Source organism: Aethalodelphis obliquidens, unplaced genomic scaffold (assembly GCF_003676395.1).
Source record: "Aethalodelphis obliquidens isolate GAN/ISIS:26980383/991018 unplaced genomic scaffold, ASM367639v1 scaffold1, whole genome shotgun sequence".
NCBI lineage: Eukaryota > Metazoa > Chordata > Mammalia > Artiodactyla > Delphinidae > Aethalodelphis > Aethalodelphis obliquidens.
In genome coordinates, this window is record NW_020837945.1 from 81,611,501 (window position 1) to 81,625,439 (window position 13,939).

The window sequence follows — 13,939 nt, forward strand, 5'->3', positions numbered from 1 at the left end:
TTTTCCAGGAAGACCATCACTGAAAGGGGTAAGACACGTTAACCTTCATGTTCCTCTTTGGCCACGACAGGTGGGCAAGACCTGGACACGCTGAAGGGTCAGTGTTGTATGTTGGACAGAAAGAGGACACAGAGGGACTTCCCTGGCGGTCCAGTGGTTAAGACTTCACCTTCCAATGCAGGGGATGCAGGTTTGATCCCTGGTTGGGGACCTAAGATCCCACATGCTTCGCGGCCAAAAAAACAAGACATAGAACAGAAGCAATATTGTAACAAATTCAATAAAGACTTTATAAATGGTCCACATCAAAAAAAATAAATAAATAAAGAGGACACAGAGTTGTAGCCTCTCTGTTCTCAGAAGTAATGAACCAGAGAGATTCACAGTATGGTGTGGTCTGAAGTCAGAGGATGAAAAATATGGGCTTTCAAGGTACTTTTCCAGCTCTGTGACTAAGAGACTAAGCCTCATTCTAGAATTTCTCTTGTCTTGCTATGGGGTGACATCACAGTTAGGCATTTTTTTGGTCATGCCATCTCTTTATTTCCTTTTTATAGTCTCCCAACTAGGAGAAAAATGTTGGTTTTATGGGATTTAGTAGGAAGGAGATTACAAACTATGCTGCCAGTTCTTGAAACTATCTACCCCACAGGCCCCATGCAGATTCCCTGTAGGCCTGTTCCTCTCAGGGCATTAAATAATTCTGTTTGTGCTTCTAATGTAGTCCCATGATTTTATTTCTTAAGAAACTCGAGAAAATGTACAGCTTTTGAACTCTTTGTCCACCACTCAGTCATCTGATGCCCACCTAGGAGCTTTTGCGATCAAGTCAAAATCACAACGTATCCACTGGACCTCAGGGCGGTACACGCATCCTCAGATGATTGTTGTTGTACACAGAAAATGAGGGAATACAGCTAAGACAAATACCAGGGAGCTCCCAAATGGCAGTTCCATTTTCATTCCTTCATAAAAATCCATAATAATTCATGGTTAGCAATAAAAACAATCATTGTGCTACACCATAAACCACACTTTCTGATCGACAGAAAATGAGAAAGATAATTATAAAATAAAATAACAATGATAATAATACCATAACTTAAGATCTTTCATGTAGTCCAGCTACAGAATTTATACAAAATGGAATAATTTAATGAAACAATACTGCTCTCTGTATAAGTTAAATATTTTCCTTCAGCCTACCTAAGAGCTATAAATTACAGACACTAAATTTTAAATCAATGTCTCAACATAAAGTGTAAACAAATGGAGGGATCAAAACAAGCAAAAGGAACTGCTCTATATTCCCTCCTGCTTTTCCTTTTTGGCCAATGCAATCAGTGACACCCAGAGGAGGGTGATGTTTTCATCTGTACTGGAAATGGTTTAATACCTGTGTATGTAAGTCTTTCCTGAAGTCTAGTCCGATGCAATATCAGAGCGTCTAGCCACCCTCTCCAGGTCTTGAGCTTCGAGGTTGTTTGGCTTTAACTGATTTTGGAGACAGAGACAGGAACTAGGCCAACATCTGTTTTTATATAAAATTCTAGATAAAAATTTCCTTAACGCCAAGGCACCATGAGGTACCTTGGGATGTTTCTCAGAGCCCATGACACTAGAGACAGGAAGGACCTCATGCCTTGGACAATATTTTTCCAATCTCTGCTTAGCATCAGTTGTTCTTTCTATGAATTTCCAAATCCAATTATTCAAAACTACATTGATCCAAATACATGTTACAAGTAGCATTTAACAAAAATGCTATCGTGATAGGGGAGGGGTTGCCCTTTGCAAGTTGCTTATTTTGCCTTTATTCTGATAGTGGTAGCCAGTCACTACAGCTTCTGGGATAGAATGAGTTAACAAATAAAAACATGGGGGATGGTTTGGGATTGGACATCGGGCAGACTGACACACCTCCTAGCTGTCTTCAAGGACTGTTCTGTTTAAATCAATAAAACTCTAGTAGACAAGCAACCTGGTTCCAGGGTGGGGTGATCCCATCTTCTGCACGTAGTTGAACTGAGACATTCTGAGAATGTCCTTTTACAAATTCCACATTTGCTCTTCCAACACTGTTGGACATTCTCTTTTTGTCTTCTCCTTCTCTCCTCCTCAGGCTCTCCCTCCCCTGCCCCCTTTTTCCCTAAAAGAAGCGGCCAACAGGTGGAAAGGAAATAGGCTACAGGAAACTGGCACTTGAGTCTGAAAAATCAACACATTGGTCAAGGTAATGCATTTGCCAAGGTAGTGACATTGACAGCATAAAAAGCAGAAAATTTGTCAAGGACAAGGTTGGACACTGTCTGTAAGTCTCACTACCAACGCTGCTCAGCGTTTTAAAAATGAGATCAGCTTTGACACAGGCAGTTTTCTTTTTCCTCCTAGAGGAAGCACATGCCCTCAAAGGCCTTGGGTGCAAGTCTCTGGTCTCCAAAATTGTCTAGGTCTTTCCATCACCCATCTGGACAAGCTGGGTGAATTTAATGTGGTCTGTTCACAGATTACCTGGAATTGCTTTTCTTTTGCTGTTTTTGTTTTCTAAAATGTTCAGTATGTCTTGCTCTGGCTCTTCTTCAGTCACTTATGGCCAGAGGAACTGGTCCCCTGTTCAAGCAGCAGTTAATACCTCCTGGCTCCACAGATTCCCAAGGATGTTGCTCCTGAATTCCACTTCTGTTCTTTCCTCCTTTCTTTCTCTCTCTCTCTCTCTTTTTTTTGCAAGAAATTATTGTCTTTCTCTCTATCATATATAGTTCACTCTTTACAGTACAAAGTGTTAAAATGTCAAACAAAAATAAATATCAGTGTTACAGTAGCTAGAATATTCAATAAAATAGATCCCTGCCATTCTTGATTGAAATGTTCAGTGAGACTTAATTTCATTTGGATATTTTTTTCCAGAGATTTGTGAAGTCTCATGTTCCTGTTATTGCAGCTCACGTCTAGGGGTAAGAAAGATGGGGCAGCTCTCTTCCCAGACAAAAAAGCAGGGAGAGAGTGGGAAGAGTCTGGGGGTGGGATGGATGTGAAATGCCAGTATAGTCATGAGATCTTCAGGGTAGGTATTCTTTCATTACCAAGTAGCAGAGCTGTAGTGTTTATTGGTCCTAACTGTGGCATCAGAACGCTCCCCATCTGAAGAGTCACAGTCCGATTCTTCAAACTGCATAGGATTCTGCAAAGTCAAGACAACATAAGACCTTAATTCCTTTCTGCAATCACTCAGTAAACATATTTTGAGCACCTCTCATGTGACAGGCGCTGTGCTGGGTTGCTTGCTAAGATAAAGGAGATCAGGTCCTGTCCTTGTGGGGTTTACGGAGAAAGAAGACATATAAAGATGATGATGGCAATTATGACGAAGGTGATGACAGTGATAACAGTGCCCCCAAAGCCCTACATATATTGTTTACTATGTCCCAGGCACTGCTGTAAGTGCTTTAACATCTATTAATCCACTCAATCCTCACAACAACCCTATGAAATAGGGGCTGTTATCATACCCATTTTACAGATAAGGGAACTGACCTACAGCGAGGTTAAGTGGCTTACCCAATGTCACACAGTGAGTTAGTGGAAAGGCTGAGATTTGCATCTAGGCAGTCAGATTTCAGGGTCTACACTTCCAACCACTATGCTATCGTGCCTCTCAGAAGGCAGTACCGTCTGTGAACTAAAGTGTTACATGTGCTCTGATAGCATGTAGGGGCTGGTGGGGACACAGAGGAGGGAAGCTCACACCCTTAACCAGGTTGGGAGATGGGGTCGGAAGTGATGCTTGAGTGAAATCTTGGAATGAAGGGTTCCTGAGCAGTTCCATGTCTGTGCTTCCTTTGGGAGAACTGCCCCCATTCTGGGGGGGCTCTGTTATCTCTGTACTTCTACTGACTTCATGGAGGCAGTTGTTTTATCTTATATACTAGACGATGATTGTAAAGGCCCTAAGGACTTGAGCATGTTCTAACCCAAAGAGCTCCAGGAAGGGAAGAGTGATGAGAGGAGAAGGGAGGAGAACCCCCCACCTCATAGCCACGGTCCTCCGCACACAGCTTGCCCAGAGACATCTGCGTCTTCACACGGCGCACAGCACACTCCTTGTCAGACAGCCCGTCTGAATGCGAGGATATCTCAATGGGGATCTCCGGCGTCTGGGACAGCAGGTCATCTAGCTTCTCTGCCAGGCGGTCTTCGAGTTTATCCACTAACTCCTCAGGGCTGTTTGAGTGGTCACTGGTATTTCCTTCCTCTCCGTCAGACACAGAGAAATTCTCAGAGCTAAAGGTTGAATATGACTGGCAGCTGCTGATACAGCGATGGGGCCTAGAACCACAAAGAACCAGAGGAACTTAGTCCCAGGAACGGCTACTTTCCTTTTTTTTTTTTGGCATGCCCGGGATCTTAGTTCCCTGACCAGGGATCGAACCCACGCCCCCTGCAGTGGAAGCGTGGAATCTTAACCACTGGATCGCCAGGGAAGTCCTTACTTTCCTTTCCTTGTCAGTCAGTCACAGCCTTGGTGGGAGGTGATCTAGTTCTTTTTTCCTGCCCCTGAGGGAGAGTCAAATCCCAAAAGGTAGAAACTGTTTAAAGCAACAGAGAGAGAAATCTGAGCTCTGTTTGTTTTATATGTTTATGTGGCTCCACACAACGCTCCAAAACTGATGGCTACCGCTGGTCTCTGAGAAAATCCGCTGGTCTAATGACACTGTGTACACCGGTGTGGTATGGAAACGTTCACATTGAGAGTATGCTTCTTATACACAGAGAGTCAACCACCTAGGTTCTCAAGGGTAAAAGAGACTTTGGAGAGTCTCTGGTCTGACTCCTCTCCCACAGCAGAAAACTGGAGGCAGAGAAGGGAAGTGACGTGTTCAAGGCCACACAGCAGAGCTGGGCTCGGGCCAGGTCTACTCACATACCACCATGTCCTTCCCTACCTGCCTGGGCATGGTGGGGCGTTTCTCATGGGGCAGAGCGGCCCAGAAGGCCGACCCCCAACAGAAATGTGCTTGGAAGGAACATTCACTCTGCAGCTGTGGGCGCTGCCCAGCCAGTTGCTGGCTCATTCCAGGTAACATCTGGGTTTAGCTCTGATGAGGCAAAGCTCCTGGGGTAGGGGGAGGGGATTTACGAAAGTTCCTCATTTCTTTTCCATTGTTAGAAGCCTAGTAAATAAGAATACTGTTAGCTTACGCTGACTTAACAAACAAAACAAATAAGAAAAAAGAAGACTGCCCTTTCCCTCTGTCATTGTCTGATCTTTCTGTATTTCTTAGTACAAAGCGATTTTGATGGCATATGATCTGAGTTTGGGTGATGGGCAGGCCAGGTGATGGGCTGGGGGCGGGGGTGGCATCAAGGACACATGAAAAGAGGCCAGATGGAGGAAGCCCATGTGGGAAACGGAAGTTAAAGTAGGACTCACACCTTCTCAAGGCTGGTAATCCAGGGGCTTCCCTGGTGGCGCAGTGGTTAAGAATCCTCCTGCAAATGCAGGGAACACGGGTTCGAGCCTTGGTCCGGGAAGATCCCACATGTCGCAGAGCAACTAAGCCCCTGCACCACAACTACTGAGCCTGCGCGCCTAGAGCCTGTGTTCCACAACAAGCCACTTCAATGAGAAGCCTGCGCACCGCAACTAGAGAAAGCCCACGTGCAGCAATGAAGATCCAAGAAAGAAAGAGAGAAAGAGAGAAAGAAAGTCTGGTAATGCAGAAGGGAGACAGAGAGAAGAATGTTATAATATTAAAAGCAAAACCGTGAGGTAAAACCAAAATTTTGCATCATAGCAAGAAAGAAAGGTGGGAAGCCATCAGATGGGCTGAGTTAATGGTGGTCATAAGAACAAAAGCTGGAAGTAACATAATTGTGATGCCTGTAGAATGAGGTCAGAGGGTGAAAAGACATTTTATTCGGGCTCAATGTCCCTGCATAGGAGAAAACACAGCGTCCAAGGAAACAACAAGACAGCAATGGCAATGTGGTAGGAATAGCTCAGGGGATGAGGACAGATTTCAATTTTGTGTACAGCATAGGGACCCGGAGTACAATTTACCAAAGTACTAGAAGTCCCTTGGTTTTAGGAAATTCCTGGTTCTGGGTAGGTACACAAACCTTCCTGGGGGATTCTTAAAGGCTTCCTCTTCAAAAACAGATGCCTAGTAGCAGAAAAGGCCTCCTGGGAGGAAAACTACCTTCCATACTTCTACAAAAGGGCAGCTCTTAATTCTAGAAATGAGGGGTGTGGTCCTTCTTTAGTCCTATAAGCAAAGTTATTATTACTGGCTAGGCAGGAAGCTATTTCTAAGGATGGGTGGAAGGAGGACTCGACTCATTTAATTATACTTAATTTGAGGTATAAAACCCAAGGCATGGAGAGTGCTATGGATTTAATTGCATCCTCCCAAAATTCATATGTTGAAGCCTTACCTACAATGTGACTGAATCTGAAGAGAGGGTCTTTAAGAGGTAATTAAGGTTAAATGAGGTCATATGGGTGGGGCCCTAATCTGACAGGTCTGTGGCCTTATAAGATGAAGATCTCTCTCTCTCTCCCCCACCATGTGAGGACACAGCAAGAAGGCTGCTGTCTGCAAGCCAGGAAGAGAGTTCTCACCAGGAACCTTGAACTTGGACTTCCCAGCCTCCAGAAGTGGGAGAAATAAATTTCCATTGTTTAAGTCACCCAGTCTGTGGTATTTTGTTATGGCAGCCTGAGCAGACTAATATAGGGAGGTACACTAGAAATCAGTAAAATTACCCATAAAACAGCACAGCCATCTCTCATAAACTGCCCACTATGTTGTCAATTATAACCTTGAATCCATATTTATTTTCCCCATCTTGCAGTTCCTATCTAGTGAATTTGGATAAACTAGAATCTGCTGTGCATAGCCAGCTGCCAAAATGGGCAATGGTAGGTTCCAACTTCCCTACAAGCTGGCTAGAAAGCAGCCTATGATCGAACCGGAGGGCAAACTCAGGATTTTCCCTGATTACACTGAAGGCAATCACATGTGTTTATTGGTTTTACCTCTGTCTTCGTGGAAATTCAACTTCACTATCTACTTCCCCTTCTTCCTCTTCAGAGGAGTCATCTCCACTCTGAGGAGAACAAGGAGGGAAGAGTCTTATTTCTCTTTCTCTCTCTCTCTTACACACACACACACACACACACACACGCACACAGTCCCTGTAAAAGATTTAATTTTCATCAAAGACATTGAGTGGTAGCTTGCTGTCATTTTTAAACATATATCTCTTCATTCATTTAGCAACTTTCCCTGGGTGTCCATGATGAAAGGCCCTGAACTTGAAGAGGGGAAACTGGAGAAGAGGTCTTGGATTTTGGGGTGGTGTCTTGTAACCATTGTCACTTGTGGTTCTAGGCTCTGATATAGAGACTCCAATAAGAGGTGATCTTTTAGTTCTTCAAAGCCCAACAACTACTTTTTCCCCTTTTATGTACCAATCACCTTTTCACTAATATTATAGTTATTATGCTTACATCATCTCTACAACTAAGACATACATTATTTAGGGTCAGACCCCATCTTGTTGTACTGTATTCCTCCTCCACCATTAATACAACACTGCATACAAGGCAGGTGCTTAGCACATGACTGAGTCAGCATGTGGGCACAGATAAGAGAACTCTGGTTGGGACATCTGAGGCCTCATCATTGCTGGGGCTCTGTGGTTGATCTGGAAGGGTGGGTAAGTGTCCCATCTGAGAACATGATCTTCCCTGTGAGGGAAGATTCCATTTCCCTTCCAGGGCATAGGAACAGCCCCACTTCAGATCAACTGTCATTAATGCATAGGATTACTACAATCCCTTGTGAGGTGGGTAAGTAGGTCCAAATAACTGTACCAAAAATTGAGGATAATTTACCTTTAAAGTCATTTCTGACAATCCATCACTTTTACCCATTTGTATTCTGATGTGCTTTTTTGCGTAGGAAAGACAGGGATGGAGTTATCCTGACTGTGGAGATGAGCACTTCCCCCTAGAAGACCCGTGGGAGTGTATCTCAGCAGAGAGAAGTTAAGCTGCTCCGTGGGAGTGTGGTTTTAGTGAGGCCAAAAGTAGAAGGGGTGTGTTCCGTGGCCTGCAGACCCACAGATGCCTCAAAATGGCATCAGGATGGTTCAAAGATACATGTTACTTGGGAGGGGACGGGGGAATGGGGTGATTGCTAAAGGGTGCAGGGTTTCTTTTTGGGGTGATGGAAATATTCTAAAATTAGTTGTGGTGATGGCTGCACAACTCGAGAGAAAGAACTGAGTTATACACTTTAAATGGGAGAACTGTGTGGTATGTGAATTGTATCTCAATAAAGTTGTTACGAAAAAATTATGTTATTGGCTTTAGGGGTCAGAGGAGCAGAGACTGACTTAGCCCAAATCCACTGCACTACCTGAAACACAATTTATTTCTGGGAAAGCTCAGTCAATAGCAGCACTGTATGCGGAGGAAGAAATACAGTTCTGAGACAGTGGCCTTCAGCTTCAACTGCTTTTCTAGTAAATGTCTAGTTGACCAAAACATCCTCATTTACATTTTAGACATTTTCATTCCTTCAACTGAACTTCTGATGAACGATGATGATATGAAACAGTAGTTAGAATTGAGTGGGTGTTTTCTCTGTGCTAAATACTTTTCATACATAGTGTTATTTTTAACACATTAGCAAGATGAGCTCACATTTTTGGAAGGTTGCTATGTGCCAGGTCCTGTTCTAAATGTTTTATATGTATTAACTCATTTAATCTTCACATCGACCAATGAGACAGGGTCCACTATTAGCTCCATTTCATAGATTAGAAACCGATGTTCATAAAGGTAATAAGTGGAAGAGCCTGGCTTTGAACTCAGGTCTGACTCCCAAGTTAGGGCTCTTACCCACAAGGGAGGAGAGGTAGCCCGCCTCCCAGCTAATAAACCACAGGCAGCCAGTGGGCGAGGAACAGGTTTCAGTGACTGAGAACCAGCTGGATCATGACGGTTATTAATTAAGGCGATACTGTGAAGAAAGCTAGTTCCATGGGGGATTAATAGATGTTATTTTAAAAAGGCAATACGGTCACATAGGTGAGGGAAGTGCTGGATTAAACAAGGTTATTGCATGATTTCTCAAAGCCTAGGATTTGTTAATGTGAGCTTAGGAAGTCCAAGAGGGGACAGAGAATACTGTTTCCCAAACATGTTTTATAACAGGAGACTTCCTTCTTGCTACATCCCTTAGGACTAGGCTAGAGTAGCGGATTCCAAACTATTTTGATGACATGTTGCTAACACATGGCTATTTTTCATTGATAAATTATCTACATTTGAATCAGTCCCCTGATTCAGGAGTTTCCAAAGTGTACTCCTTAGTCCATCACTTAAGCAGTGTGGAAAGTATTAAAAGTAAATAAACTGCTATTTATGCTTTTGTTATCTCATCCTTTTACAAAATGCATATTTTTTATGTACATTTTATACTGCATAGAATATGACAGGCTCTGACATTCCTTGAAGGCGGTGACACACACCGCGGCTACCATCACACCTTACCTTCTGAAGGGGCCTTGTTTTTCGAGGTAGCGCTGGGGGGGTGATGTGATGAGAGGTGGTGAGGGATGATGCAGACCCACAGCCGCTGAATTCCTTTTCTTCCATTTTCTCAGAACCTTGGGCATTTTCCGAGAGGGGATTGTGTGCTGGTGGCTTGAAAAGGTTGGGGTTCCTCCCCACGGGCTTGGCAGAGGGGACGTCTATGGACCCATGCTGTTCTGGCCTGCGCTGGAGGCAGGGGTCATAGGGGTCAGCCTGACAACAGCCCCAGGGGCCAGCCTGGCCCTTGTCGGGCTCAGAACTTTTCCAGCAATCTGCTGCCACGGCCGTGGAGATGAGGTCAGGGCTGGAGCCAGGCATCTGTCTTTGAGCATGGCTGCTGAGTGGGCTCCGTAGGGCCGCCGCGGGGCCAAAATACCTCAGGTTGTTGGCGCAGGTTGCAACGTCCTGTCCGTGCATATCGAGTCTGGGACGGTGACTCTGAGACGTGGCAGGAGGGGGTTGCTGGTGTTGCTGCTGCAGAGGACTACGGTGATGGGGAGAAGGGTATTCGGACTGAGCCTGGTGCAGGTAAGTGGGATGGGGTGAATTTTCCCGGGCTGGCTGGCTTTTTAAGATCGCCGCAAAGTCACTATGGCTGCCTCGGCTACTCCCGCGGCGGTGGCGTGGTTTGCTCCGATATCGGCTCTTGCTGCTGGAGGTGGACATTTTGGGACTTCCGGACAAAGGGGATGCAGTGGGAGCCACTTCCACACTGGGGATACCTTCAGATCTCAACAGATCTGGCCTGGGAGAAAAGAACAGGTTTGGTTTTAAACACATGAAGACACATTCAAGTTTGGGGAAATGTATCCCAGGCCTTAAAGTACACATAATCTTTGAATCAGCAGTTACATACACAGGGATTTATCCAGTGGAGATAAGGGATGTGCACAAAGATGTATGTTGGAAGATGTTATGTTAAAGCATTGTTTAAAATAGCAGAAAGCTAGAAACAACCTAATGTCCACTTACAGAGGATTCCGTTTATTCCTTCTGGATTTTATTCTGTGCTTCACTAGCTGAGTACTCAAACCCCTTTAAATTCTAATTTTACCCTACAGGCTTCTTGACCTCTTCCTCATAGTATCAGCTCTCAGCTTGGTGCCAATATGCCAAGGCACAGGCATGGGTGTTTGCTCACGATCAGAACTCTGTCTGGTGATGGATCCCATGAGGGATCACAAAGGACAGAGGTCTGGGACCAGAGAAGGAAACCTCAGTTAATTAGACAAGAGGCTAAATGCAGGGAGTTTCGTCTAGACATGGTCCCCTTGAGGGCTGCTACTAAGTCATATCCACCTTTGCATGTGAAGGACACTAGCAAGGAGTCTTGCTCACAGTAGGTACTCAATAAATGTTTTAGGAAGGGGCCGAAGGGGGTGGCAGTAGAGGAGGGGGAATTAATAGACAGCCCAGGAGGTTGCGTAGAGCCAGTAAGAGAAGGGCTCATGTGGAACGACCTGGTATTCTACCGTGTTCCTAAAGGGAGGAGGGCCTCTCTCAGCCCACTGAGCTAGTCACGTGGCTCATGTGCAGGAGGAACCCAGAGCCTGCAGGTAAACCTTACACACACCAACACCAAGGCACACAGGCAACCAATAAATGATTTCTAAACTGAAGAACTGATTCAGGGCAGAGACTCTAGGATGCCAGGCAGTATCGCTACCTCCTTCCTCCCAAAGAGTAGCCCCACCCTTCTTTCGGACCAGACAGACACAAATCAGCTGGAGATTTCAGAGCTGGAGGGCCCAAACTCTTTTTTTTTTTTTTAAAAAAAACAACAGAATCCTTTACTCAAATGAATTATGAGAAACCCAATATATAAAAGAGATACAGTAAGAGAACAGATTGGTGGCTGCCAGAGGTGGGGGTGGGAATAGGGGGTGGGCGATATGGGTGAAGGGGGTCAAAGGTACAAACTTCCAATTATGATATAAATAAGTCATGGGATGTAATGTACAGCATGGTAACTATAGTTAATAATACTGTATTGGATATTTGAAATTTGCTAAGAGAGTACATCTTAAAAGTTCTCGTCACAAGGAAAAAAAATTTGTAGCTGTGTGTGGTGATAGATGTTAACCAAACTTATTTTGGTGATCATTTTGTAATATACACATATGTTGAATCATTATGTTGTACACCTGAAATTAATATAATGTTATATGTCAATTATATCTTAAAAAACCCAAACCCAGATATAGTAGAACAGCTGAAGAGAGGAGGGAGAGCAGAAGCCCCTCCCATGGGGCTCCCCCTCCTTGTCCTCTCTACCCCTGCAGTGGCCTCAGAGACACCTCTATTCAGGCCCTAGGGGGTCCCAGACCTTGTAAGGAAACCACAGATGCAGTCCTGCCTTCATCCTATGTGATGAAGAACCCAAACCCCAGCCAAAGTGGCTCCTGGTCTCACAGCTCATTACTATTAGAACCCAGACAAGAAGTCTCTCCTACTTGACAGTCTGGCTTGTTGGACGTCAGAATACAGCTTGAAGGTGCGCACAAATCACTTGGGAGCTTGTTGAAATGACTGCACGGGTCTGGGATGGGGCCTAAGAGCCTGCATTTAGCAGCCGCGCTCTCAGATGATGCTGAACTAAGGACTACAGTTTGAAGAGGCTCACAGGAAATCAGTAGGCATCCGGCAATAGGAGATGGGTTTTTCTTCTCTTTCAGGAGAAGTTCAGTTAAAGGCTTGTCTTAGCACAGAAGTTCCAGGTATAATTGGTTTATGATGAGGCGGGTAGGGTACTGTGCTGCTGTCAGCATCTTCCTGTCTCAGAGTCACAGCTTTGTGGTCAGCTGGCCAACTTGTGGCACAGAAGGCATCTGGATCGAGGAGGTCCTGGGGCTTTTTATTGAGGAAAGAGAGCCCTCCAAGGCCCAGTTAGGGCATCTATCAATACTTACACAGTAACTGGCTATGGCGGGATCTAAAAGAAAGCTAAGGTGAGAGTGCCATTAAGTCAGGTAAAGGCTGTGTTTATTGAACCTGGCAGTGCAAAACGCAAAGAATAACGCTGAGACAGCGCTTCACAGTTGACAAAGCAATTTACAATATATAAAACACAAGTTTCCTACCATTACAATATCCATGTTACAGATGAGGGCACTGAGGGATCAGAGGGTAACTTAGCTGGCTTGTGTCTCTCACAAAGCTAGTAAATGGCAAAACTCACAACTTGAAGCCAAGTTTTTGGACACCGAGAAATAGTTCTTCCTCCATTCCAAGCTTCTCCATATTATGAAGTATTTAGATTACCTTATTAGACTATACTCACTTGTGATGGGCTTGGTGGATCCATCACTGAACTCCGACTCTCTTTTCAGTCCCTAACTAAACGCAAACTGAAACCAAGGCTAAAGGATAGTGGATGGTTTCTCCTCTCTGATCGCCTCAGTGGGCATTGGCCTTCTGACTCCATAATCACTGGACTGTCCAAGTAATCTGAAACATAAATCTTTCACGGGGCAATCAACTGAAAGCATAACTCTCTGCAGCTCTAATACCTACTCCGGGTTACCTTTCCAGACAAGTTCAGCTCAGTGACTAAGCATCTACTGGTGCTGTCAAACTCTTGCAAATGCATTTCTCACAGGCAAAATAAAAGTAAACACAAGCTCACACTGTGAAAAATTAAACAGTACTATTTTCTCCCAAAGTGCTCTTTGTTTTAACTGTCAGCAGACTGCAGGGAGGAGCCAGCAGGTGAAGTCTGTGCCTCGTTTGTACACCAAAAGAAGAGAGGTGCTGGGATTCCTGGAAGGTTTTGCCGGGTGCCAACTGAAAACAATTTCTCAGAGCTTGACCAGAAGATGGTCAGTAAAAGCAAAACTGGAATGAATCCATGTAGTTATCCCTCAGTAGTTTAGATTTATGTTAGTCATGCTGTGCTGGAATGGTCACTGTTCTGAAAGCCTTAAAATACACGCTTGGTTTGCCTTTTCTCACTGTCTTTATTCTTCCTGCATTTAGCTCAAGTCTCACTGCTGGGTCTACAACCCAGGCTAAGGGATATTTCCTTCTTTTGCTTTAATTTAGGATAGGGTCAACTCTCTATTCCTTGGGAGGAATGAGGCTCTAGCAGAGTCTGGTAATAAAAACTGACTGGAAGAGCATTCTAAAATTAAACTAATATAAGGAAAATGTGTTATAATTAGGGGAAAGGGCATCTTTTAAAACAATTAAAAAACCCATTTTTTTTTTTTGAGCAACTATGATTTCCTAGGTGATTTCACACGTTGTCTTATTTAAACCTCATGAAAGTTCCACACAGGAGTGGGATGAGGGGAACTATATGGTTAGACACAGGTACTTATCAAAGTGCCTGCT

At 44.4% G+C, this 13,939-nt stretch overlaps 1 protein-coding gene across 1 annotated transcript in view; it reads right to left on the reverse strand.

Moving 5' to 3' along the window:
- Positions 1–2,694: 2,694 nt before the first annotated feature.
- The window catches only part of MAP3K13 (mitogen-activated protein kinase kinase kinase 13), a 155,965-nt gene continuing 144,720 nt past the window's right edge, over positions 2,695–13,939 (reverse strand). Inside the window, exons 12-15 of the mRNA XM_027109730.1 lie at positions 9,566–10,352; positions 7,040–7,110; positions 4,029–4,326; positions 2,695–3,181 (exon numbers count right to left, since the gene is read on the reverse strand). Coding sequence (XP_026965531.1) covers positions 3,080–3,181; positions 4,029–4,326; positions 7,040–7,110; positions 9,566–10,352 — 1,258 coding nt within the window. The 3' untranslated portion in view covers positions 2,695–3,079. The remainder of the gene's footprint in view (positions 3,182–4,028; positions 4,327–7,039; positions 7,111–9,565; positions 10,353–13,939) is intronic.